The 26,325-nt window shown below is 49.9% G+C and overlaps 1 protein-coding gene across 4 annotated transcripts in view; it reads left to right on the top strand.

Moving 5' to 3' along the window:
- STX8 (syntaxin 8) overlaps positions 1 to 26,325 on the top strand; it is a 122,494-nt gene that overhangs the window by 61,932 nt on the left and 34,237 nt on the right. For 3 of the 4 annotated variants that reach the window (XR_008452905.1, XM_054083565.1, XM_054083566.1), the window contains exon 7: positions 9,841 to 9,942. Coding sequence is in view for 3 of the 4 variants with exons in the window: in XM_054083565.1 (XP_053939540.1) it covers positions 9,841 to 9,942 (102 nt within the window). In the remaining variant the exon portion in view is untranslated. Of the gene's footprint in view, positions 1 to 9,840; positions 9,947 to 26,325 lie in introns of all 4 variants that reach the window. The other variant, XM_054083564.1, reaches the window with a different exon arrangement.

Genomic DNA, 26,325 nt, shown 5'->3' with positions numbered 1-26,325 from the left:
TGACATGGTTCTGTGAATGGCTCTACCTTCTATCCTAGAGTAATTACGGCAACCGGTGTGTGTTTGTAATTAAAGGTATGGAAAATCATTGCAATGGTGTACAAACTTGGGAAAAATTAGAGTTACCAAAACAAGCAGGAGCTGAAGACCATGAAGAGTTTCAGAAGGCAGTATTTTAAAAATCCTGCTTAGGTTTTGGCTAAAGGGAAAACAAACAAATGCGGAGTCTGAGATAGCTTCTGGCCTTTCATTTTCTGTTATAGATTTGCAGAAAACAAATATATCCTAACAGGAAAAGTGTTTTGATTGGCAGAGTTCTGCTATACAAATGGAAGCAGGCTTCCAGGCTTTCAGTGCTCTGGGCTTTCCTGGAGATGCAGGATTTATGGTTATTTTATCTGTTAGCATTGAGGGGCTGGAGCGCGTCCAGAGAAGGGAATGGAGCTGGGGAAGGGGCTGGAGAACAAGTGTTATGAGAGGCAGCTGAGGGATCTGGGGTTGTTTAGTCTGCAGAAAAGGAGTCCTCATTGCTCTCTGTAGCTCCTGGAAAGGAGATTGTCGTGAGGTAGGTGCAGGGCTCTTCTCCCAAGTGACAAGGGATAGGATGAGAGGAAATGGCCTGAAGTTGCACCGTGGGAAGTTTAGGGTGGATAGTAGGAAATATTTCTTCACCAAAATGGTTCTCAGGCACTGGCAGAGGTTGCCCAAGGAGGTGGTGGACTCCCAGTCCCTGGAGGTGTCTAAAAGATGAGTAGATGAAGTGCTCAGGGCTATGGTTCAGTACTTGTCAGGTACTTGATGATCTCAAATGTCATCCAACCAAGTGATTCTGTGATTTGATAACAGGTACCTGTGGTGGCCTGCTGTAAACACAGTAAATAAAAGGAAAGATCACTTGTTGAGAGTAACGGGGAGGAGAAAATGGCCTGGCTTCACATTGGAATACCTCTAGTGAAGGCAACTGCTATCTCCTTTCTGAGAGCTGGGGAAGGCTACTCTGAACGTGGTATCATGCTTAGAGTCACTGCCTGCCTCATATCACCGCGAGTTCTCAACACATCTGGCCCGAGAGCAGTTCCAGTAACATGAAAGCGCTCTGTTTTGGTTGGCACGCTGACGCCGTGGTTATGCCAGTTGGTAATGGCTCTTGGAACCGGGATGCTTTACAGCTCTCCCTGAACCGTTCCCCGGGGAAATTATTCAATTAAGTAGAGCTAAAATTAATGTCCATGGGGTTTGTTCGAATAAAACCAAATAAGCGGCTGGAAAAGGGAAAACTTCTCAGTGTGTGCTTTTAAAATAACATCTCTAACTACTAACTGTGCCTGCTGGAGTCGATGCCGCTGTTTGTGTTCTTGGTGCTTTTTCTTAGCTGCAAATGATTTGATGTGGGTGACCCAGCCGATGGCTTGGGATGGTTCGTTGTCACTACCAGGCATTTGTACATCACCATCTGCTGCCTCCGGACCTGCTTCCCATAGGATGACAAGTTCTGTTTTGCTCGGGGGTATCAAAGTTTGACACAGATATAATTTTGGGATGGATGAGTGAGGCTGCTTGGCTGTGGTGGCAGCAGTGGCCCTGGACACGTCCTCTTAGTCCTTGGAGCAGATGGCAAGATTTTCTGTAGCAGAATGAATAGCTTCCTCGTGTTGCAGCAAGTGTTACCCTTAAAGATGCCAAAGATTTGTTGAACCGGTGGGAAAGGGTTGTGCTGGAGGCATGTTCTGGTCCTTGGCCTTCTGAGCCCGGCTCTTCACTTCCCAAAGGCCAGGCATTGGTCAGAGGACTCTGGAGCAGTTCATGCTCTCCAGCCTGTGCTACCAGGAACTCGGGGAACCAGGAGCACCCTGGTCCTGAATGAGTTGTTCCTCTGCAAGGATTCCTCAGGATGGAGAGCTGAACTGGCCTGGAGTCCATGGGGTGTGGTGGGAGAAGGAGGACCTTCTACTGCAATGCATGTAGTAGCCTTGGGCTACTAAAGTGTGCTGAGAGGGCAGGCTGGGGGAGAGAGCTGTCCTTCCTCCCCTGCCTGCTCTCCTGGGCACAAACCAGGTGTGCCAGCTCCTGCCCTACTCCTGGAGATCCTGTAGGGAAGGACGAGCGACATCATTGTGATGCCTGGGCCCCAGCAGAACAGCTGAGGAGGCAGCCAAGGTGAGATCCTCTCTTTTCTCCCTGCAGCACTGGGACTGCTGTGTAGCTATGGCACGTTGTCAAACACCTTCCCAACAGGAGGCCAGAAGAGATCTCTGAACCTTTCTCCAAGGACCACCAAGCCCTTGTAAATTAGAAGAGCTAGAGAGTGAGACAGCTGAAACGCAGAGGAACAAGTTGGTTTAATTAGTATTTTGGGGGGTTTAATATAACACTTGCATGAAGTTCTTCCAAAGGAGAGATTAAATGTCAGCATTCACATTTGGGAAGGTGTGGGGAGGAGTCTTGGTCTTTGCGTGGAGTGCAGAACTCCCCATAGCAGAAAGTGTTGTCATCCAGGCACAGAGCCTGGATCAGCACGCACACCAGTGGGATTTGCGTGTTACCTTGGAGGTGGACAGCGAAGAGAAACTCATGACTGCGCTAACGCATTGCCTGTAGCATTTGGACTTCTGGATGCTGGAGAGGCTGTGGGAAATGGGCACAGCCAGCAGCGCTTGGAGGGAAACGGAGACTCTTGGCTTTGTAATTTGTACTGTGTGTTCCTCTGAAATTCTTCATGATGAGGGTGGGGACGCTGCACGTGGGTGGGCCCAGGTTGCCCAAAGAAGTGGTGGCTGCCCATCCCTGGAGGTGTTCAAGGCCCGACTGGATGAGGTTTTGAGCACCCTGATCCAGCAGGAAGTGTCCCTGCCCATGGCAGGGGGTAGAACTGGATGGCCTTTGAGATCCTTTCCAACCCAAATCATTCCATGATTCAATGATTCTGTTGCCGCTGGCACGTTGCACTGAGGCTTTTTAGGTTCTGATGTGCTTACATTAGTTGCAATCTTCATTTTATACCCCTGGCATTTGGAACAATGTTCGCTTTCTTATTGCCATGTAATTATGGGGGTTGGACGTATAGAGGTTGGCATGCAATATATTATTCATTTCTTTGGTATCTAGCTCTTCTCCTGAAGCACCGGAGACCTGGAGGAGGAAGGGAAAGCCTGCTTGGCTTCTCCACCTCATTCCAGCCTTATTGGGATGTTTTTGTGCAGCATAAAGTGTTAGGGTTTTTAGTTCTGTGTTTTCATTGTGGCTGACTGCAGCCTTCCGTGACTCTTGGTGGGTTTTAAAAAGGAGATGCATTACTCATCGATAAAACTATTGAGTGATCTGGGAATTTAAATCCATGGCAAATCCAAACAATTCCAAGGAGATGCTTGGACGGCAACACTGTTCTACTACACTGTGACCAGACCCCAGGTTAGTTTCTGTCTGCCTGTGCTGCATTTCATGTGGCCATTTGCACTTGGCTTTGGGGTTCCTCACTCCATGGGCAGAGGGAGGGCAGCTCAAAGGTGGAGTTGTCAAAACTGAGTGAGGCTTTCAACTTGTTTTAAATAAAATCGAAGATCAGTTAGTGCAGAGTCATGTATGAAAGCAGAACTCTGGCTGCAGTGGAGTGCTAGGACAAGGGGGAATGGCTTTAAATGAGAAGGAGGGAGACCTAGATTAGACATTAGGAAGAAATTCTTCACAGTGAGGGTCAGGAGGCCCTGGCCCAGGTTGTCCAGAGCAGTGGTGGCTGCCCCATCGCTGGAGGTGTTCAAGGCCAGGTTGGATGGGGCTTGGAACAACCAGATCCAATAGGAGGTCTCTCTGCCCATGGCAGGGGCTGGAACTGGATGGGCTTTGAGGTCCCTTCCAACCCCAACCATTCTATGATTTTATGATTTATCTTTCCTAGGGACTCCATGTGCTGTTAAGAATTACTAAATCTCTTCAGAAAGGTGGTACAGCCGCATGGGGCGTGAATAGGAACAAGGAGAGACAGCAGGATGGAAAGGTATCCAGATTGTTTTCCTGCTCTTGAGTTGAGCATAAGCTGGAAAAACCCCATGTGGTTTCCTGCCAAATCACAGAATTGTTCAGGTTGGAAAGGACCTTGAAGATCATTGAATCCAACTGTAAACCTCAGGCTGCCAACCCCACCGCTAAACCTTGTCCCTAAGTGTCACATCCACACGACTTCTAAATCCCTCCAGGGATGGGGACTCCAACACTGCCATGGGCAGCCTCTTCCCTCATCTATTAGATAAGTCACCTGGTCGTAGAAGGGGACAAGATTAGTTGAGCAGGACCTATAATTAAAGAGTGTTCCTTGGAGCGGCTCAGCTCTCATGCTCTGCCTCTGTCTGGCTTTCGCTCCCTTAATGGACCGATTCATGTCTGCCGTTCTCCCTCATCAGCTCCTTAATAGGAGAAGCGGCAGGGAGGGCTCTGGGGTTTGGTTCTTGGTGCCCTGCTGATGAAAGCAACAGCATCCGTAGCTGGAGAGGATCATCTCCTTCGTGTCCATGTGCTGCACTTCATGTTGTGACTCATAATCTCATAGCTTCTGCCTTTGCTGATTAAAATGCGCAGCGTTGATGCGTGCACCATAACTCTGGTGAAGCTTGGCTCTTCCATCCCTCCAGAGAACGACACAACGTTGAGTTTGTGTCTTTACTGCATCCCATGACCCAGCAGTTGACTTGCTTCTCTGTCTTCAGCATTGCTGGAGCAGAGCAGAACAGGGCTAGCCGGGCACTGGCGTGGTCTTGGCATCAGGATTGGAAAGGGAGGGAAGATGGAGTGGCAAAATGGGCTGGAAAAGGAGCTTTTGCTCTCTGGAAACATTCAAACTTCTCGTTTTGTTGTCAAAGCTGAGAATTTCATTTGCAGGTTGTGAGCTGGTGATTCACTTCAGGCTGATCAGGGATGCATTTCAGCATGAAGGGCATCAACAAGGAGGTGAAATAGTGAAGGTCCAGACTTGCAGAGCACTCAGCAGTGTGCTGGTTTTGTCATCTGTCAAAGTGTTTTCCAGTGGAAACTGTTCCCTTGGAAAGCTTCTGCCCAGCTGGAGAGACTTGATGGCTGAGTTGACCGAGAAGATGGGGCTGCCAGAGCAGTGTGATTGCGGACCCATAGGAGCTGTGGTTAGAGACGTCCACAGAGGAGCTGGGGCTATGGGAAAGGCAGATGGTGCTTGCGATGGAGGACCTGTGGTCCCTGTGTGCTGCTCCCCAGGGCTGCCAGCAAAGCCAGTGCCTGCAGCTTTTGGAGGGGAAAGAGAGGAGCAAAGCAAAAGGCTGTGTTCGGACACCGCAGCCACTCCAGTGCCTGCCTGGGGTTCAGCTCCGCGTTTGCTTTCCCATCCTGCACGAGCCCTTAATGTGAGAGACTGGCTGGAGCATGATGTATGGCCGTGTCCTGGAGAGATGACTTATGGCTCTACTGGGTGGGATTCCCATCCCACAGGAGGCTTGGAAATTATCCGTGTTGTGGCTGGAGAGAAACAGAACCAGCTTTTTACAGAAGGCATCAGTGGTTTTAGGAATTCAGATAAAATGGTTCTGGTTTTCATGGCAGTGGCAAAGTCTTCAAAGGAAAGGGGACGTGAAGAATGAGCTTTTTTCTGACAAATTCCTAGGATTGCACATGATGTCTTCTGCTCAGTTTTTTATTGCCTGTCTTCTCTTAGTGTCCTTTGCGTAAATCTTGGTTTTTCTAGTTATTAGCAGATGGGACTTTAAAGAAGGGGATAAATACACTCTTGCTGCTGCCAGAGTGTTGTTCCACTGCAGTGTCAGGAGGGGTTTTGTGTTGGTGATCAATTTAGCACAATCCTGAACACACACATGGACATGAATGGACCTCAGAAATCAGTACCCGCAAAATATGATGCTAGTGTGACTTATAACGCAAATAATTAATTTAGAGTATAAAGATAACCATAGAATCATGGAATCATTTGAAACTGACTTGATCCACATACAGAGAGGTGAATACATCAAACAATACCTTCTGGGGAGACCTCCGAGCAGCCTTCCAGACCTGAAGTGGCCTACAAGAAAGCTGGGGAGGGACTTTTTTACAAGGGCATGGAGTGATATGATGAGGGAAAAATTAAATCAGAAGCGGGAAGATTTAGATTGGACATTAGGAAGAAATTCCTCATGATTGAGAGTGAGGAGGCCCCAGCCCAGGTTGCCCAGAGCAGTGGTGGCTGCTCCGTCCCTGGAGGTGTTCGAGGACAGGTTGAATGGGGCTTGGAGCAACCTGATCCAGTGGGAGGTGTCCCTGCCCATGGCAGAGGTTGGAACTGGATGGGCTTTGGGGTCCCTTCCAGCCCAAACCATTCTGTGATTCTACGAAAGATGGCTTTGGTTACATCTGTGTTGCCCGTTCCAGTGTGGTTTGCAGTGCAGTGTTTCACAAATGTCCTTCATAAGGTCACTGGCAGCCCTTCAGCACTCAGACTGCTTTTCCCTTCTGCTCCCTCGTGGTGGGGAGCCTCGAGCCTTCACCTTTTTAAAGTTTCACTCTATTTTCCTGTAATCTGCCCTTGCCTGGTCAGGTAGATGGGAGGAGGGAGAAAAGATTTCATCATGAATGTAATTGCCAGTGGGAAGGGGCTTGTGGGTGGGTCATTGTCAGAGGAGGTGGTCCTCGTCTGGTAGCTAATGTGGGATTGGCTGTGCTCCTGGGGCTTTCTTAGCCATGGAGTTAGTTTTCTCTGGCAGAAGCTCTGCCTACCTTAGAAATTCATTGCTGGTTTTCATCTCTGCCTCACACAGCATGGATTTCCATTGTATTTCATTTGGTTTAGAGTGTGGAGAAATCCTTTAATTTACATAGAATCATTATAGAATCATTGAGGGTGGAAAAGACCTCTCAGCTCATCCAGTCCAGCCTTCAGCCCCACCAGCCATGTCTTGAAGTACCACAGCAACATGGTTTTTGAACCCCTCCTGATCTCCAAACAAAACCTCCCTGGTGCAACTTGAGGCCATTTCTTCTCATCCTATCACTTGTTACTTGGGAAAAGTGACCAGCATCTGCCTCACCACAACCTCCTTTCTGGGAGCTGCAGAGAGCAATGAGGTCTCCCCTCAGTCTCCTCTTCTCCAGGCTAAACAACCCCAGGTCCCTCAGCTGCTCCCAGAACTCCTGGGCTCCAGCCCCTTCCCCAACTCTGTTCTCATCTCTGGACATGCTGCAGCCCCTCAAGCGTCTTTCTTGGAGTGAGGGCCCCAAAACTGAACCCAGGAGTTGAAGTGCCGCCTCACCAGCACTGAGTCCAGGGGACAATCCTTTCCCTGCTCCTGCTGGCCACCCCATGGCTGACCCAAGTCAGGATGCTGTTGGTCTTCTTAGCCACCTGGGCCACTGCTGGCTCGTGTTCAGTCCTGGTTGACCAGCACCCCCAGGGCATTTTGAAGGTCAGGAGCTGGTCTGAACCTGAGTGTTGGTGGGTACAGAATGGTGGGTGTTTCTCTGCAGGCTCTTGGGGGTTGCAAGGGCTCTCTGGCCTGGAGGATCTGCCAGGCTGAATTTCTGATGCAGCTGGTGATGGGGTAAGAACTGAACCTCCCTGTTCTTTCTCCCCATGCCAGCCCCAGCACAGCGGTGGAGGAGAATACCCTGCTCAGCCCTCCTCGTTGTGCCATAAGCACCCAACACTTCTCCTGGTCCTAAGTGCACGTTTCTTGCTGAGCTTTAGGGCACACGCTTGGTGAAGTGAGCTGCTCCCCAGAAACCTGACCACGTCCAGATTTATACAGGTGTGGAGGAACGGTTCTCCTAGGCTATGCAGTCCAGTTCTCTGGTTCTTGCTGGTTGGTCTGATAGGGGAATGGCTTGTGCAGGGAGATGGGAACGGAGAGGCTCCAGACCTAATCCTGATTGCAATGTCCTAGGCTTTAAAATGCTGACAGAACATTTTCCTGCTTATGTTTGTTCTCATTTAGCTACAGCTTGGTCACCAGGATGTTTTTCAGGGAGGGTCTGGTCAGTGTTGGCACAGGAAAGTCTCTTATTTCCCAAGCGTGCTTATCGCTTTGTCCTTGACAGCAATGGGAACGTTCAGCACTTTCTTTCCTGTCGAGGCACACATGAGAACACCGGCAGCATCGGACAGGCTTTCCCATGTGCTGGGTCACTCAGGGCAGATAAAGCTTCCCCAAATGCTGTTGGCTTGGTAGATGTTCGACCTGGGAATGTTGAGTGGGAGGAGGATCAATATCTGAACTATGAATGGAACATATCTTGTAGTTCAAATAAAATACCTGCTTTTATCCCTTGGGAAATGTGTTTTGGTGAAGGATGAAAAATAAAAGCTTGAGTGCTATGAACAGCTTCACAAATGTGTATTTGTGCCTGGAACAGGGCAGTGGTGGTGGGTGATGCTGCTTAAGCACAGGAGGATGGGGAGGCCCTGGCCCAGGTTTCCCAGAGAAGCTGTGGCTGCCCCATCTGTGGAGGTGTTCAAGGCCAGGTTGGATGGGGCTCTGAGCCCCTGATCCTGTGGGAGGTGTCCCTGCCCATGGCAGGGGCTTAGAACTGTATGGATGTTGAGTTCCCTTCCAACCCAAGCCATTCTATGATTCTACAAGGAGCATCTTCTTTAGTGTCTCCTAGCAGAAGTTTCTGGTTCATCTGTTTGGAGGAATGCAGCCAGAACAGTAGAGGCTGAATAAGCGCCTGGTCCTGTTGATGGGTCTCGTGTTCTTTAACCCTCAGCCAGCACGCATGCAGGGTTATGATGGATAAAATTAAGCAGAACATCAGTACAACTCGCCAACTGAACACTGCGCTTTAACTTTCTCTTTTGCTTACGGTCCATGAGATGTAGAAAGAAGTTCCAGCAGTGTGGAAATGCAGTGCAAGGATCTACCGGGGTGCAGAGTGGAGAGCACGGCTGCCGTCCCTGACCTGGTCTCAACAGTGGACTGGGGTTGTTAGGACATGATCAGTAGTGGGGAAAGTGCTCCAAGTGTAACTGAGGCGAGACGCTATGCAGTAACGATCAGGATTTGGCTGCTGTCCTCCTCCTGATTTATCATGCACAACCAAATCCATTCCTACCTGCCGAGCTCAAAGCAGCTCGTCCGTGTTGCATTCGTGCACCCAGCAAGAAGCTGCGTAGCTCAAGAAAATTAGAGCGGAACAGTCAGCGAGGAAAAGATTTGGTGCCTGGATAAGGCTTTGAACGTTCAGTGTTAAAAAACCCCAACCAAAGACTGCTCTTGGTTTAAATGAGGCCTTTTACCTGCTCTGATTTCCATGCAAAATTAAGTCATCGTTTGCATAAGGTTGAGGTGGGTTGGCTTGAAATTTTCCTTTCCCGTTTGTTAAAAATAGGTGTAGGAGAAATGTTTCAGACATTCCTTCTCCCCCAGGATCTTGGGCTACGAGCAGATCTCCTGTCTGTAGCAGTGTGGGACTGCATCAAATGCTCTCCCAAGCCTTTAAGACGGTGATTCTGAATGTGTTTTAATGACTGTGTAACAGCCAAGTGTTGAGATATTCTCTTCCAGCAACTGGAATTTCATATTTCCTACGGGATATGCACTAATTCCCTTACTTTGGCCAGAGTTTTGGGGCTGCTATCATCTTGTACTTCATGGATACCTCGACTGATCCTGCTGTTCCAGGCTATATTTTTTTCCTCCACTCATAATAGAGAAGTGCACCAAATCCAAAGTCAAAGCCTCTTGTGTAGTATTTCCCAGGAATTGGAGCACTGGTCATACTGGAAAATAAAGGGATGCAGCTGTTTTGCATTGTGGAGCCTCCAGCAGGTACGTGCCTGTTGAGCAGTGATGCTGCGGGGCTTGGGGATTAACGCTCGTGTTTCTCTTTCCCCAGAGATCATCGATGACCTTACTAACCTGGTGGAGAATACAGATGACAAGCTTCGCAACCAGACGCGGCATGTGAAGATGGTGGACAAGAAATCAACGTCCTGTGGTAGGTAATGGCTTCAGCACAAATCCTGTGTTGTTATTAAATGATGAGAAAGGAGCTTGGCTCTCAGAGGCTGTGAGCAGTGCACTTGCCTGAGGAGTTATAAAATACCTCTACAAAATCCAGTGTGCCTCCAGCTGATGTTGCAGGTTTCACAGAATCATTGAGGTTGGAAAAGACCTCTAAGCTCAGCCAGTCCACCCATCAGCCCAACCCCATCGTGCCTGCTGAATCATGTCCTCAAGTGCCACTTCTCTATGCTTTTCGAACCTCTTTGGAGATGGGGACTTTCCGACTGCCCTGGGCAGCCTCTGCCAGTGCTTCACCACTCCGTCAGGAAAGATATTGTTCCTAATCTCCAATCTAACCTCACTGCATGACCTTGTGTTGATCCCATTAAGTCCCTTAAGCTGTTCGACTCCAGCATTGCACAATGTTCTGACTGGGAATTGTAGCACTGTATGAAATTAGAGTGAAGTGTGTTAATTTGCTTTAAAAAACTTGCTAGCTACCAGCTCCCACACACTGGTCACAGCAGGGAGTGATGCCACAGCGACATTTCTGGTGGTGTCCTGCAGCAAGATGTTCTCAGCCAAGTGGTGTTCACAGCATGCCAGATGTGGAATACTTCTTGGTGACTCTTCGGGCTGTCTGCAAGCTGAGGAAGTTGAATTGGTTTCCCTTATCCATCTCTGGCAAGGGAATGCGGGTTTCTTCTACAGGATGGAGAGCTGGGGTTTTTGATAGCAGTGACTTTGGGAGGATGCTGTGAGTGATGGCAGCAAATGTCTTTATCCTGGGAGGATGTGTGACTCTGAGGAGTGACTGGGGTGGGATGTCTGTGGGGAGGTGGTGGTGGTGAGACGCTTCTGGAAATAGCATCTCTGCTTTTGGTGTCTTTGGTGGCCCTGGCTCAGGTTGCCCAGAGCAGTGGTGGCTGCCCCATCCCTGGAGGTGTTCAAGGCCAGGTTGGATGGGGCTTGGAGCAACCTGATCCAGTGGGAGGTGTCCCTGCCCATGGCAGGGTGTGGAACTGGATAGGCTTTGGGGTCCCTTCCAATCCAAGCCGTTCTATGACTCTATGATTTGGTTTTGGCACAGCAGAAGAATCAAAATGCTAACAAGAATAATTTATGCTATAGAGAAATATATATTCTCTATTATTATTATTATAGATTATTCTATATATAATCTATTGCTCACTAACTTTTATAATAGAAACGGCAATCCCTAGAATGTGCTATTAAGAACAGCATTTAAAAACAAGCGAAGAAATGAAAGTCTAATTAATTTCGACATGTTGGGAGGGAAAACAAGTTTGCCCCAAACAAACCCTTGAGCTGGAACAACCTGATGATCATAGAATCATGAAATCAATACAGTTGGAAAAGACCTCTATGATCATCCAGTCCAACAGTCAGTGATGTGGCAAATGCCACAATACCTTAATGATACAATCATAGAATCATAGAATGGTTTGAGTTGGAAGGGACCTCAAAGATCGCGTAATTCTAATCCCCCTGCCGTGGGCAGAGATACCTTCTATTGCATCAGGTTGCTCCAAGACCTATCTAACCTGGCCTTGAACACCTCCAGGGATGGGGCAGCCACCACTTCCCTGGGCAACCTGGGCCAGGGCCTTGCCACCTTCATTGTGAAGAATTTCCTCCTAATGTCTAATCTAAATCTTCCTCCTTCTAATTTAAAGCCATCCCCCCTTGTCCTATCACACCCTTGTAAAAAGTCCCTTCACAGCTTTCCTGTAGCCCCTTTCAGGTGCTGGAAGGTCACTATAAGGTCTCCTCTGAGCCTTCTCTTCTCCAGGCTGAACAAGCCCGACTCTCTCAGCCCGTCCTCGTATGGAGGGTGCTCCAGCCCTCGGATCATCCCTGTAGCCTTCTCTGGACCCATTCCAACAGGATCCATCTCCTTCTTACATTGAGGATTCCAGAACTGGACACAGTGTTCCAGATGAGGTCTCACAAGAGAGGAATAGAGGGGAAGAATCACTTCCCTCGCCCTGCTGGCCACGCTTCTTCTGTTGCAGCCCAGGATACGGTTGGTTTCTGGGCTGCGAGTGCACACTGCCAGCTCACGTCGAGCTTCTCATCAGTCAGCACCCCAAGTCCTTCTGTGCAGAAGTGCTCTCAATCACATTATCCCCCATCCTGTAATGAAACTGCAGCAATGCAGGACTTGGGATTCCCTCAGCATTATTGGTTTTCCCAGGCTGAGACAGCCTAGCTGTGATTCCATCCATTCCAATTCCAATTGGAAATCCCGACATATTAAAAAAAAATTCAAAATTTCCAATTTTGAAAAGAAAATTGCTTTAAAGAAACTGCCCTAAAACAAGAGCTGCTGTCAGGCTCCAGACCCTGCGCTTTGGGTTCACTGTGCAGCTGCCATGGGGGTTTTAATCCTCTCCTGCCCTCAGGGGGCTCCAGCATCAGCTCATCCTGCGGTGTCCCTGGCACCTGTCCTGAGAGCAGCCTGCCAGCACCAGACCTTCCCTTTTCCTCCCTGTCCCAAGGCTTCGGCAGCTCGAGCTCAGGCTGCCTGACTGCATCAGCTCCCCCAGGGCTTGAGGTGTGCCATTGCCTTGGGATATTTCAAGTCAGTGGGTGAAAGTTCTGGAGAGGGTCCCAAAATGCAGCTGCTCAGCGCAGCTCTGTGCATTGCTTTAATTTCTGCTCATCATTGGGCTCAAGCATTTATTCAGGAGTCTGCAGAGCATCTGTGGTTCTTTCTCCCTGCCCATGGGTTGCAGTTGGCCTCATCACAGAGGAGAAAGTCTGTCCTGTCCTCACGCACAACTACAGCCCGGCTTACCTGACCGGACAATCAGGTAACTTTGCCCCTAGCCCAGAGTGTTGTAGGCTGTATCTGTAGCTCCCTGCAGAGAGGATGGATGAACGGGCTGTGGTTGGGATAAGAGCGTCCCAAAGTGTTTGTGTTGGAACGAGATACAGAGATTTTAGTAACCGAGGACACAAGTATTGGGTATGACGTCTGCGGAGGTGGCTGGAGCCACGCTGTGCAATGCACAGAGGCACAAATGTTCTCCGGGTTCAGCTAAACTAGACTGTGAGTTATGGAGCAGATCGGTTGGATCAGTGTGGTCCTGCTCCTGCTTCTTCCCAAGTCACTCTTTCTGGTGGCTCTCCTGTTGCCCACAAGATGGGCTGGTTTCCTGGGGAAGCAACAGAGAATCATAGAATGTTTTGCATTGGAAGAGACCTCAAAGCCCATCCATTTCCAGCCCCCTGCCATGGGCAGGGACTCCTCCCACTGGATCAGGGGCACAAAGCCCCATCCAACCTGGCCTTGAACACCTCCAGGGATGGGGCAGCCACCACTGCTCTGGGCAGCCTGGGCCAGGGTCTCAACAACAGCACAGCAAAACATTTCTTCGTAAGATCTCATCTCAATCTCCACGCTTTCAGCTGAAAACCATTCCCCCTCACCCTGTCCCTGCACTCCCTGATCAAGAGCCCCCCCCCAGCTTTCCTGGAGCCCCTGTCAGTCCTGGAAGCTGCTCTAAGGTCTCCCCACAGGCTTCTCTTCTCCAGGCTGAACAATCCCAAGTCTCTCAGCCTGTCCTCGTTTGGGAGGTGCTCCAGCCCTCAGATCATCTCCCTGGCCTCCTCTGGACTCACTCCAACAGGTCCATGTTTGGATGATGAATCCAAATAATGAAGATCATAAATTTGTCATAGTAGAAACAAGCGAGAAAGAGCAAACTCTTCTTTCTGACAGTCATGGACATCCCCTTCCAAGCACTGTGAGGGAAGCAGGCCGTGTCTTTGCCATTATCACTGCGTACCTCCTCTAACCTTTCAGGTAAAGGAGTAAAATGAGAAGCAACCACTGAACAGACCGTGCTGGGCCAGCATCTTTGTGATCTACTGTTGCACAGTGGCGGCTGAGCAGTGTTTTTTCCGTCTTTCATTTTCTCCTGTTCCACAAGATGGCATTGCAATCTAATTGCCTTCCGCTGGCCCAGGTAGATGCTCTCAGCTCCCTTTTCTCTCCTCACAGAGGCTTTTGGCGATGCCGAGAGGAGGGCGTAGACTACCGTAACGACTACCATAACGTCAGTTGGTACCAGGCAGGGGGTTTTATCTTTTCAAATCACCAAAATACCTGAATTAAAGACAGACAAACCTGTTAATTGGAGATTCTGGAAGGTTTCATTTGTTTTAAAACAGAGTAGCTTGGATTGTGTAAGGTTTCCTCTAGAAAATAATGATTCATGCAGGGGCTTTTCCTGCCAGATTCTGTGATGGCTCTGTTCTACGTTATGGTTATTTTTGCCATGAATTTAATTTGTTTTATAAACTACGGGTGGCAGTTGCTCAGTTTGTTCCTCTGATGTAGGCTGAGTGTTTCTATGAGCAAGTCCCCATCCGTTGATGTTTTTTGGTGGAGTGGAGACACTGTGCAGTGTGCCATTAAATCAGCCTTTCCTGCAGCCCGGCTCTTGGAGAAGTTACAGCGAGATTCCTCCCCAGAGCCACTCCAATAACGGCACTGGCTCTGAGTCACCTCTCCCTGCTTCAGCCGGGAGAGTTTTCATGGCTAGGCAAGGTCTATATTTTCCTGATTTAATAAATTCCTTTTTTCCTTCCTTTTCTTTCTTCCATTTTAAGCACTTGAATGGTGAAAAGTTCATTCTGAGCTGTTACCCCTGTGAGAAGAGAAACTTTAGCAGAAGAACGATGAATCTGTTGGTTGAACTGGGCTCCTTGCTGCCATCTCCGCTGACCACAGAACGATGGAATGGTTTCGGTTGGAAGGGACCTTAAAGCCCATCCAGTTCCATGCCCTGCTGTGGTTAGGAACACCTCCCACTGGATCAGGGGGCACAAAGCCCCATCCAGCCTGGCCTGGAACACCTTTAGGGATGAGGCAGCCACCACTGCTCTGGGCAACCTGGGCCAGGGCCTCCCCACCCTCACAGCAAAACATTTCTTCCTGAGATAGCATCTCAGTCTCCCCTCTTCCAGCTCAAAACTATTCCCTTCGTCCTATCCCTGCACTCCCTGACCAAGAGCCCCTCCCCAGCTTTCCTGGAGCCCTTTTAAGCACTGGAAGCTGCTCTAAGGTCACCATGGAGCCTTCTCTTCTCCAGGCTAAACAACCCCCCCTCCAGCCCTCTGATCATCTGTGTGGCCTCCTCTGGCCTCACTCCAACAGCTCCATGTCCTTCCTGTGCTCAGGGCTTCAGAACTGGCCACAGGGCTCCAAGTGGGGTCGCACCGAAGTAGAACAGAGGGGCAGAATCTACTCCCTCGCCCTGCTGGTCTCATTGCTTTGGATGCAGCCCAGGACACGGTTGGCTTTCTGGCTGTGAGTTCTCATTGATGGCTCATGTTCTGCTTCTCAGCCTCCAGCACCCCAGGTCCTTCTCCCCAGGGCTGCTTCCAGCCCATTGTCCTCCCCACCTGTGTCTATGATTCTATTTGTGATCACTGCTGTCTCCGGAGAGCCGACACTTCCATCCTTCGAGGACCAGCGCAGCCCAGGGAGGTGGTCAAGGGACAGCTGTCGGTTGTTGATCAGAAATGGAATTCCATCTGGGCTTTTCTGCCTGTCCATTCCAGTCTCCTTCAGCCCTCGTGTGCCAGTCAGCCTCCTGGGGAATCCCAGCAGTCCAACCGATCTCACTCACAGGTTGTAGTTTTCTGCTAGTGCTTGTAGTTCTCCCTTGTGCTGTAGTTCTCCTCTGAGCTCCCTGGAGTGTTTCCTTCCTCTCCTTTTCCTTCCTCAGGAGAGTGCAGGTCAGCTGCACCCGGGGAAGCCGAGGTCTGCCAGAGCCCAGCCTGCTGTGGGGAGGAGCTGATGCGTTGTGTGTGTGCGGCTGTGCTCCTCCCACTTTGCCCCACTGACTTCTGATCCTACTAGCTAATTAAAGCTCAAATTAGTTGGAGGTAGAGGTCGCAAAGATAAGGAGCCACTACAAGCTTACTTGGGCATCTCTTCTCATTAGAGAGACCCAATTAAGGGTCCCCATTGAGGGAAGAAGGCAGGGTGAGCTCAAATCTCATTAGACAGCAGAGGAGCCTCAAAGCAGATTAGCTCAGGGACATTGCAGGAAATGTGGCTTCTTTAATTATGTTAATAGCACAACGTCTAACGAGGCGGGTCCGGTAGTTTCAATACTTTGCTCATCTATGACTTCTGGTTAATTTGCTGTCTTGCCCTCTTGTTTACCCATAATGTGAAACACTTCTCCTCCACGTCCTTCACTCTGAACCCCTAGGGAGCAGACGAGGAGCTCCCGGGATGACTAACAATGTGAACAAAACATCCCGAAAGGCACTTTCTGATTCGGCAAATAGACTGCACAAACCCATCAGTCCTGGTGCTTAGATGATGCCTCAATGCAGATATCGCAGAATCATAGTATCATAGAATTGTTTGACTTTTGAGGTCAGGTCCAACTGTACCTGTCCACTACTGAACCATAGCCCTGAGCAACTCATCCACCTGTCTTTTAAACACTTTCAGGGTTGGAGACTCCACCACCTCCCTTGGCAGCCTCTGCCAGTGCCTGAGAACCCTTTTGGTGAAGAGATTTTCCCTGATGTCCAGTCCGAACCTCCCCTGGCACAAGTTGAGGCCATTTCCTCTTGTCCTGTTCCCTGTTACTTGGGAGAAGAGACCAGCACCCATGTCACCACAACCTCCTTTCCAGGAGCTGCGGAGAGCAATGAGGTCTCCCCTCTGCCTCCTTTTCTCCAGGCTAAACAGCCTCGGGTCCCTCAGCTGCATCTCATAATGCTTGTTCTCCAGACTCTTCCCCAGCTCCATTCCCCTCTCCAGACGTGCTCTATCCGCTCAATGTCTTTCTTGTAGTGAGGAGCCCAAAACTGAACCCAGGATTTGATGTGGGGCCTCACCAGTGCCAAGCACAGGGGCACAATCTCTTCCCTGCTCCTGCTGGCCACGCTGTTTCTGGTACAGGCCAAGATGCCATGTCCTCGCTCCACAGTGCCTTGGTCCCCTCTGGACAGCTCGTGCCCTCTCCGTGCCGCCTCTTCCTCCCCCAAGCTGTGCTCACAACTTCAGTGTTTGCCTTGAAATTGTTGTGCTGAGATGTTTTAAGTGGGTTCAGCTGATGAGAGAACCCGCACCTGAGCAGTTACAAACTTTTTTTTTAAAAAAAAACAAGTTGTGTTGGCATTGCTTTATGAGTCTCTTGCCAGGTGAGGGCCATGGCCCTTACTGGTGGTGTCAGCTCTGTGTGTTTAGCAGGAAAGGATGGGAAGAGTCTTCTGGGTCATAGGATCCCTTCAAGATTGATTTTGGAGAACAAGCTTGTTTTTTCCCCCCCATTACTCCTATTGGAATGCTGCAGTGGTCATAAACTTATTTCCAGCCTGGACTTGTCAAGGATACTTCATTTTGCCCACGTGCAACCCTTGTTCGGGTCTCTTCAATAGTTCCTTTCCCCTTTTATGCCTCTCCCCGAACTGTGTGTGTCCAAGAGATGACCCAGTGTTCCCTCCCCCTTTTGTTTTGTGGAGCTGAACATGCATCTTTACATTTTAATCTAAATTCATGGTGCTGTTTTCTGATAATGCCTTTTTTAACACTTTTTCCTCTTTAAACTTCATGTTGTAGCCAGAAGGATGCCCCGCAGCACCCGCAGTGTGTTCTCACCGTGCCTCACCCGCCAGCTCGAGTGCTTCTCTGACTGCGGGAGGCGTTTCATTCTTAGCATGTTGGTGCTTTGGTCTGTTCTGGGTCGAGCTGTTTGCTTGGCCCTGTCTCACTCTTGAACATTTCTCACCCAAGTTCATTTTCTTTCCAACTCGTAGCAGAAACTGCTGTTTGTCCCATGTACATGGCTTCCCCCTTTCATCCCACTGAATTTCAACCTTTGGAGTTACCCGGTTTTTCCCTCTGTGCCGTCCCAGTTTCCCTTGTGCTGGTGCTGCTTTCCAGCTTTGTGTCATCAGCACATTTCATTAGCACACTTACTTTTTGTGCCAAGGTCATTAATAACAATATTTAATAAGATCAGCCTCCTGACCGTTCCTTGAGGAGCCCCTCCAGTGACCTCCATCCATTCTGATTCTTCTTTCAGCGCCGCTTTCCCTTTCACCAGTTTCCTGCTCTGACAGTTCTGCTAATCCCCTTCTTTTTCATTCCATGATTTCCCTCATGGCTCTGTATCAAATGCTTTGCTGGAGTCTGTGTGGATGGGATCTATCACGCTTCCTTTGTTGAGAAAATTCATTCTCTTGTCGGGCGAACCTGGTCATAGAATCACAGAACCATTTAGGCTGGAAAAGACCTTTGAGACTATCAAGTCTGGGCATAAACCAAACACTGCCAACTCCACCACTAAACCAAGTAGTCAAGCACCACATCCACATGGCTTTTAAACCCCCCTCTCCAGAGATGTGGACTCCACCACTGCCTTGGCCTGACAGCCCTTTTGGTGAAGTAATATTTCCTAATATCCAGATTAGCTCTGTTTGATCCTTCATCCCTTCAGTACAGTTCCATTGTTTTTCATCCTGTTTAGCACTTAGTTCCATGTTTTAATTAGTCTCTCTTCAGTTGGCTCTGGAGCCTCCAAGGACAGTTGGACAGGCATGGGGTTCCTCACCTCACTTTTTCCTTTCTATGTTGTGGTTGTGTAGATGCTGCTGTTCCTCTCTGGAATACATATCTCAGAGAATATTCAGTTTAATAGGAAGAACCTCGAGCTTTGTGTGCATAAGCCCTTCTGGCTTCATTAACCAGCTTGCATTGTTTAGTGAGTTTGCCATGTGGCAATGAGACCCTCCAGAACCACTGCAGCTTCTTCCATCCTCCCACCAAGTCCAGGGCTGGTAGCTTCAAGCAGCAGTCACTTGCTGTAGGTGCAGCTGGGTCTTCTGCCAGATCTTCCCATGTGCCATTTTCTGGCTGCCGTGGCCCCTGGAGCATCTCCCTGGATAACTTCTGCAGGCAGAGACACGAGTGAGATGGTTCAGTCAAGGCTGCACAGCAAGAATGGTATAAACATGGGGTAATGGGCAGTCACAAACTGATGGGGGTGGAAATCATGTTGCTGTGAGGAGAGTGGGCTGGAACAGTCCTGAGAAGGACCTGGAGTGCTGGGGGATGAGCAGCTCAATGTGAGCTGGCAGTGTGTGCTTGCAGCCCAGAAAGCCAACAGTGTCCTGGGCTGCACCCAAAGCAGTGGGACCAGCAGGTGAGGGAGAGGATTCTGCCCCTCTGCTCTGCTCTGGTGAGACCTCACCTGTGTCCAGTTCTGGAGTCTTCAGCACAGGAAGGACATGGAGCTGTTGCAGGAAGTCCAAAGGAGATCATGGAGATGATCTGAGGGCTGGAGGACCTCCCATATGAGGACAGGCTGAGAGAGGTGGGGTTGTTCAGCCTGGAGAAGAAGAGGTTCCAGGGGAACCTTAGAGCAGCTTCCAGTACTGAAAGGGCCTCCTGGAAAGCTGGGGAGGAGCTCTTGATCAGGGAATGCAGGGACAGGGCAGGTTTTGAAATGAAAGAGGGGAGATAGAGATGAGATCTTAGGAAGAAATATTTTCCCGTGCGGGTGGTGCTGGTGGTTGCCCAGAGCAGTGGTGGCTGCCCCGTCCCTGGAGGTGTTCAAGGCCAGGTTGGATGGGGCTTTGAACAACCTGATCCAGTGGGAGGTGTCCCTGCCCATGGCATGGGGATGGAACTGGATGGGCTTTAAGGTCTCTTCTAACCCAAACCATTATGTGCTTCTGTGACAAAGAAGTTGTGTTTCAAGTGCAGTGTGTGTGTGTGGACATCAAGGTTGCAGAACACTCAGCTGTCGGTAGCTGAGCCCTAAATTTAAGGACCCCTCAAACAATAATAGAGGGATCTGGAGAGAGGCCTCTTTGGGACTTGGTTGTGAGATGTGAATCAGGCACGAGTTCAAGTCTGAAGCTGTGAAATGGCATCCCTCCCTGTGAGGAGACGGAGTGAGGGGAGAGGGAGAGGAGGGGGGCATGGAGAGAAGAGAATAGGCTGTAGTCATCTTCTTAATTACATTTGCATATGCAGCTGTTCAAACAGAGTGAACTTCATCAATGCTGGTTCCTACCTATCAGGAGATTTAGAGCAGCTGTTGTCAATGCACATCACGGGATTGTACAAATCTGGTGGTAAAAGAAGCCCTTCGGCACCCTCCTCGCCCAAGCTGTCCATCACTCCAAAGGGCAAGCAATTAGCTGTGTTTGACTAGTGAACAAGAATTGAAATGGTGTGAAACATCCAAGGGCAAGTGCTTACAGTTTGGTTTCCAAGGCTACATGTTGCAGAATTAAATCATTAATTTATATTTCTGAAAATGGTGCTGAAATGTGTTAATTTATACATTACCAAAGAGGCTCAAACTCGCCTCCTTCTGCATTTTCTTTCCTGATGTGCTCAGTGACAAAATAATTGCTCTGGAATTGAGCTACAGCGGTGTTCTGGCTTGGGATTTTGTGCCACGTTAAAGCTAAATTAGAGGGGAAATTATGTGGGTTAACCGTTGGTATTAATTCTTTAGATCTTTAAATTCTGCCTTAAACTTCGGCTCCCAAATACCCAAGCATGTCATTTCCAGTCTCTCTTGATCTTGTTCCTCTAAATCCAGCCCAGGCAGAGGTGTTGTCCTGAGCACTATGTGTGAGTGGAGAAAGGGTCCAGCATCTGGATCCCCCATGACAGACCCTCCAGGGACACAATGATAGGCGCAGGATGTCATCAATGGAGAAGTCAGTTCACTAAGGACCAAGGGTTCTGCTGGCTCTTCAGGGCTTTCTGAGTTGCACAGAAGGTGTTGGAGCTCCTCCCATCCGAGGACAGGCTGAGAGAGTTAGGGTTGTTCAGCCTGGAGAAGAGAAGGCTCTGATAAGACCTTATAGCGACCCTCCAGTGCTGAAAGGGGCTACAAGAAGGCTGGGGAAGGGCTTTTTACAAAGACATGGAGTGATAGGATGAGGAGGAATGGCTTTAAATTGGAAGGAGGAAGATTTAGACTAGATATAAGGAGGAAATTCTTCACAATGAGGGTGGTGAGGCCCTGGCCCAGGTTGCCCAGAGAAGTGGTGGCTGCCCCATCCCTGGAGGTGTTCCAGGCCAAGTTGGGGCTTGGAGCAACCTGATCCAGTGGGAGGTGTCCCTGCCCATGGCAGGGGGTTGGAACTGGATGATCTTTAAGGTCCCTTCCAACTCAAACCATTCAATGATTCTATGATCCACCAGAAGTAGGGGGTATAAATCAACAAGGGCCCATGATCCTGAATTTTTCTTGTTTTGCAAAAATGCAACATGATTCCTGCAATTGTGCTAACTCTAGCTGGAGGAAAGGCATCTTCAAGCAAAGGAAGAGGAATAACATAGCCCTTCCTTCTTGCATTGTCAGTTCTACTGAGGGATGGTCAACATCTCTGAGGTTACCTTAAAGGAAGTGCTTACTTAGGGTGAAAATCAAATCAAATCATGGAAAGGTTTGGGCTGGAAGGGACCTCAAAGCCTATCCAGTTCCAACCTCCTTGTTATGGGCAGGGACACCTCTCACTGAATCAGGTTACTCAAAGCCTCATGCAGCCTGGCCTTGAGCACCTCCAGCTATCCTGCTGCCTGCCCTGAGAGGGACCTTCACACGAGTGTCCCAAGGGCAAGCTGCAGAAAATGCAGAGGTTTCCACTGGGTCTGTGGCTGTGGGATCACCAAACCCAGAGCAGAGGAGAGCGATGGGTTAGATGTGACCAACCCTTTCGACACCTGTCTAGCAGAGGGCAAGGTTTGTTCTGAAGGAGCCCCCATGGCACCTAAACCTCCTCCTAGGACTGCATGGGAATTGCTGCTTGATTGCCTTAAGCTCATCCAAGATTATGCAGCTCTGGGAAAGGCAGTTTCACGTCTCGGAGCAGTGAGCTGGGTTGGAGGCACTGCCCCGAGCTGGTCCAGGAGTGAAGGCTGCCACAAGTGAAGGGCAACTTCAAGCATGGAAGTCAGCTTCACCCCTCCGAAACCATGAAGGAATGCATTTGCCCAGAGCAGTGGTGGCTGCCCCATCCCTGGAGGGGTTCAAGGCCAGGTTGGATGGGGCTTTGAGCACCCTGATGCAGTAGGAGGTGTCCCTATCCATGGCAGGGGGTGGAACTGGATGGGCTTTGAGATCCCTTCCAACCGAACCCATTCTATGATCACTCTGATGTGGCTGGAAGGTGTGAGTGCAGCCTCGATGAATGTAGCCTTTCAGGCAGCATTAGCACGGACTGCCTGGACGTTCACCAGGGCTTCAGGTGGGGTTTGCGTCCTTTGCTCTGCTCACACTGCTGGACATCGCACGGAGGTGATAGAAGGCTCACGTCCATGCTGTCATGCCAGTGTTGGAGCTGGGTTCGTAGTGATTCTAGTTTGAATGTGACAACAGGGCATTCCACTTGTCTGCAAACCAAGTTGGACAGTGGTGGCCAGGACACTTTCCCATGCACCGCAAAGAGGGAATCACTGTTTCGATATCCAACTCGCCTGCTGCGGCAATAATTGTTTGCTTGTGGAGCGGAAGGAGGGAAGGGGTTTGTTTCTGCTGCAGGATCATCAGTTTGTGCTGGTGACCATGCTGGGACGTTCTGTGAGCGCGGAGATCGGCAGCTGCGTTGCAGGTGTGAGATTGTGCCTTGTGTGGCTTCTGCTGCGTTGTGGTTGCCTTCCACATCCCTGCTTGGGCTGTGATGCACAGGAGCCGCTGTGTAATCTTTTCCTTCTGTGTATGAAAATATGCATCAGAACGTTGCCTTTTTGGCCAGGAGAGCAGGGCGCCGGGCTTGTTTTTAGTGGAAACTTCATTTGCCAAACCATGCTTTCAAAACCCATCTGGTGGTTGCATTGATGTGGGAGATGCGCTGGGAAAGGTAAAACTTACTGTAAGCGCTGTAAACATCTGATCTGGCGCAGTGCCTGTTGCAGGAGGTGCTGTGGGCTTGCACATTGCCCTGAATTGTCATCCCTGGGTTGCCTTCTGCCTGATCATTTCATTCCGCTGGCCGCTGGGCTTCCGAGAGACCCGCTAAAGAGGGAGCGGGGTGAGGTGTCCCCTGCACTCCCTTCCCATCCCTCCTTGCAGGCTGCTCTCTAAACATTGTCCCTTGATGCTTTCTTTTGTCAGCAGCCTGAAAGGATACGCTTATTGTAAATGTCTTTCTTCTCCGTGGATGGACAGTTTTATACCCTCTGGACTGTGAATTATATGGCCTATAGTTTTCTGAGCAAATGGATTTGCTCACAAGTTGGCCGGGCTCAAGTGACCTTCTCTTCTTCATTAACTTGCTGTTGAAAAATATGAGTGCGATGGTAGTTCCAAAGCCTTGATTGGGGTTATTTTAGATGCTGTGGGGAGGTCTGTGCCTTCCCTTCCCTCCTCATTATCAAGCAGAAGCGACTGCTTTGGGCCTGGTTTATTTACCTAATAAACTGCCTCTTGTATCGTCTAGGAAATGCTCACATTTTTTAGACAAGAAATCCTAGTAACAGGCAAAGAGAGGTCCAGCAGTCAGGGCCGGGGAAACAACGAGATGAAGGTCAGCTAATATTGCTGTTATTCTCTTTCCCGGTGGCCATGACAGCAGAGGAGGTTTATTTGAAGATCCCAGACTCAGGAGTCATTGCTTGCATTGTTGGTCCCCGGCACATTGGAGGCTGTGCCAACACTTGGGATATTAATGCATTCTCCAGATCTGTGAATGGAGAATTCCTCCGCACTCCTTTCTTTGAAAAAAAAAAAAGGGGAGGGGGGGAAATCCTCTTCTCTCCCCTTCCCCCCTTCTCCCTGCACTTTGTTTGCAGTGCCTTTGTCTGTGGGACGTTGCTGGGCATCTCTAATGAGAAGGGGAAGAATCGCTGCGATGGGGGCCGGGGTGGCAGGCACGGCTCCTGCTTCCAGCACCGATGGCCAAGCTGGGATGAGGTGCTCATCTCACGGTGGCAGGGTTTGGGCTTGCAAATATCCAAGAGGAGGGAAGAAAAAGGTTCTTTTTTGACACGTATGATTTGCTTCCTCCAAGGAGAAAATCCTACCCCATCACCGCCGGCACGGGACGCGATGCCTCAGCGCTTCTTTGTATTCATCCCAGCTCCGTAGCCACAGCCGTGTCCCAGCCCATCCCCAGCAGCTGCTCAAAGGGACCAAATTACAGCATTCCTGCTCCTGGTGCTTACTGCCAGGGAAGGATTGGGTTCTGTTTGGGAGGAACACAGAGAAACCTGGCCTCGATGATGGAGAAAGTACTGGGGAGCCAAGGCTTGGTGGGATGGATCTGTGGAGACTTTCGTGGGGTTCAGTGGGAATAAAAGCTGGTTTCATGATGAGACAATTATCTACTAATGATGCAGTAGATAAGGGAAAGTATCTGAGCAGAAAGGCATCTGAGCAGCCTTCTGGTACCAAAAGAGGCTACAGGGAAGCTGGGGAGGGACTCTTGATCACCGACTGCAGGGGTAGGATATGGGGGAAGGGTTTTGAGCTGCAAGAGGGGTGACTGAGATGAGATTTTAGGAAGAAAAGTTTTGCTGTGAGGGTGGCCCAGAGCAGTGGTGGCTGCCCCATCCCTGGAGGTGTTCAAGGCCAGGTTGGATGGGGCTTGAAGCAACCTGATCCAGTGGGAGGTGTCCCTGCCCATGGCAGGGAGTTGGAACTGGAGGAGCTTTGAGATCCCTTCCAACGCAAACCATTCTGTGAGATTTTCGATATATTCTCATTCTGTTGCAGGAATTGAACTTAAATTTGTTTTTCCTTTGATCCCTCCTGGAAATGTTAATGAGATGAAAACTGCTAAAGAGTTCTGCAGACACTGCCCTGCTTTGGAGAGGGTGGGCTGAAACGCAGACCCTCTGGAGGGCTTCTGACACACAAGCAGCCCCTTTGTTCCCTCCTCTATAACCTAAGACATGTCTAAAATTGGAGGGAGGATGAGAGCGGGCTGAAGAGGCTGGGCTGGAGGCACGGTGTTCCTCATTTACAAGAGACAAATCGCCGGCTGGCTATTAAGGCTGTGGTTTGATGGGCATTGCACTGCCTGCGTTTGAAGTCCAGACTGAAAGTCCTCCGAGGATGTAAGTGGGATGCTTTTAGGCTGTCTTTCACTTCAACTTAATTAAGAAACTGGTGGGCTTTGTCTGGAGGGCGCCGTTAACGTGTGAAGCCCGGGCCCCCTGTGCCGAGGGGCCGGGAGGGGGACACCCATGCACGCCGCTTTTGTGCCGTGTTGCCAAACTGAAGACAGTAGCGAGTGCGAGGCAGACATTGCCTGAGGTCAGTGCTTGTGTATGGCAGCAAAGCCCCCTCCCACTGCAGAAAGCATTTCTGGGAGGGTTGGAGCCGACCGACCTTCCTGCGCCACCTGCATGGGGAAACAACATTAATTCATGGGGACCAGGAAGGGGTTTGTGCGTGTCCTTCATTGGTCCTAATGGGGGGGTTGGAGGTTTCGCCAAGAAAGGGCAAATGCCCTTAAGTAGCTAATTTCTCCTCATTTTTAGGTCTTTAGTCTTTGTGCTTCTTGCTTGACAAGTGTCCAGTGAAGTGTTTCTTCCACTCCAGTTCAAAGTACATCTCATGGAATGAATCTTAGAACCTGGGAATAGTTTGGGTTGGAAGGGACCTCAAAGCCCATCCAGTTCCACCCCCCTGCCGTGGTCAGGGACACCTCCCACTGGATCAGGGGCTCCAAACCCCATCCAACCTGGCCTTGGACCAGACCCAAATAATAACGAGGAGGCCACAGAGATGATCTGAGGGCTGGAGCACCTCCCATACTAGGACAGGCTGAGAGAGGTGGGATTCTTTAGCCTGGAGAAGAGAAGGCTCCAGGGTGACCTTAGAGCTTCCAGTACTGAAAGGGGCTCCAGGGAAGCTGTGGAGGGGCTCTTGATTAGGCAGTTCAGAGGAGGCCCTGGCCCAGGTTGCCCAGTGCAGTTGTGACTGCTGCAGCCCTGGAGGTGTTCAAGGCCAGGTTGGATGGGGCTTGGAGCAACCAGGTCCGATGGGAGGTGTCCCTGCCTATGGCAGGGAGTGGAACTGGATGGGCTTTAAGGTCCCTTCCAACCCAAATCGTTCGGTGATTCTATGGTTACCCATCAGAAGAGATGAGTATCTGACTCTGTGATGCCATAATAGGAGGGTCAGAGCCTTACCATAATATACATTGCATAACTCCCCCAAATCTCCCAAATTCAAGGAATTTGGAATGTATAAACTCTCCGGAACCAAAGAGATTTCCAGGTTTATTGCTTGGTGATTTTCTTTAGCCGTGCAGGATCTCCAGCTCCTGCAGGCCTGGGTGGTTTTTGCTCCTGCAGGGTTTCAGTGTCTGTGGGGATTCTGGTGGACACCGTGTGGAATTCAGC

This window comes from Cuculus canorus, chromosome 18, assembly GCF_017976375.1.
Source record: "Cuculus canorus isolate bCucCan1 chromosome 18, bCucCan1.pri, whole genome shotgun sequence".
NCBI lineage: Eukaryota > Metazoa > Chordata > Aves > Cuculiformes > Cuculidae > Cuculus > Cuculus canorus.
The sequence above is the reverse complement of the archived record's forward strand: the minus strand, read 5'-3'. Positions and strand labels throughout refer to the sequence as shown.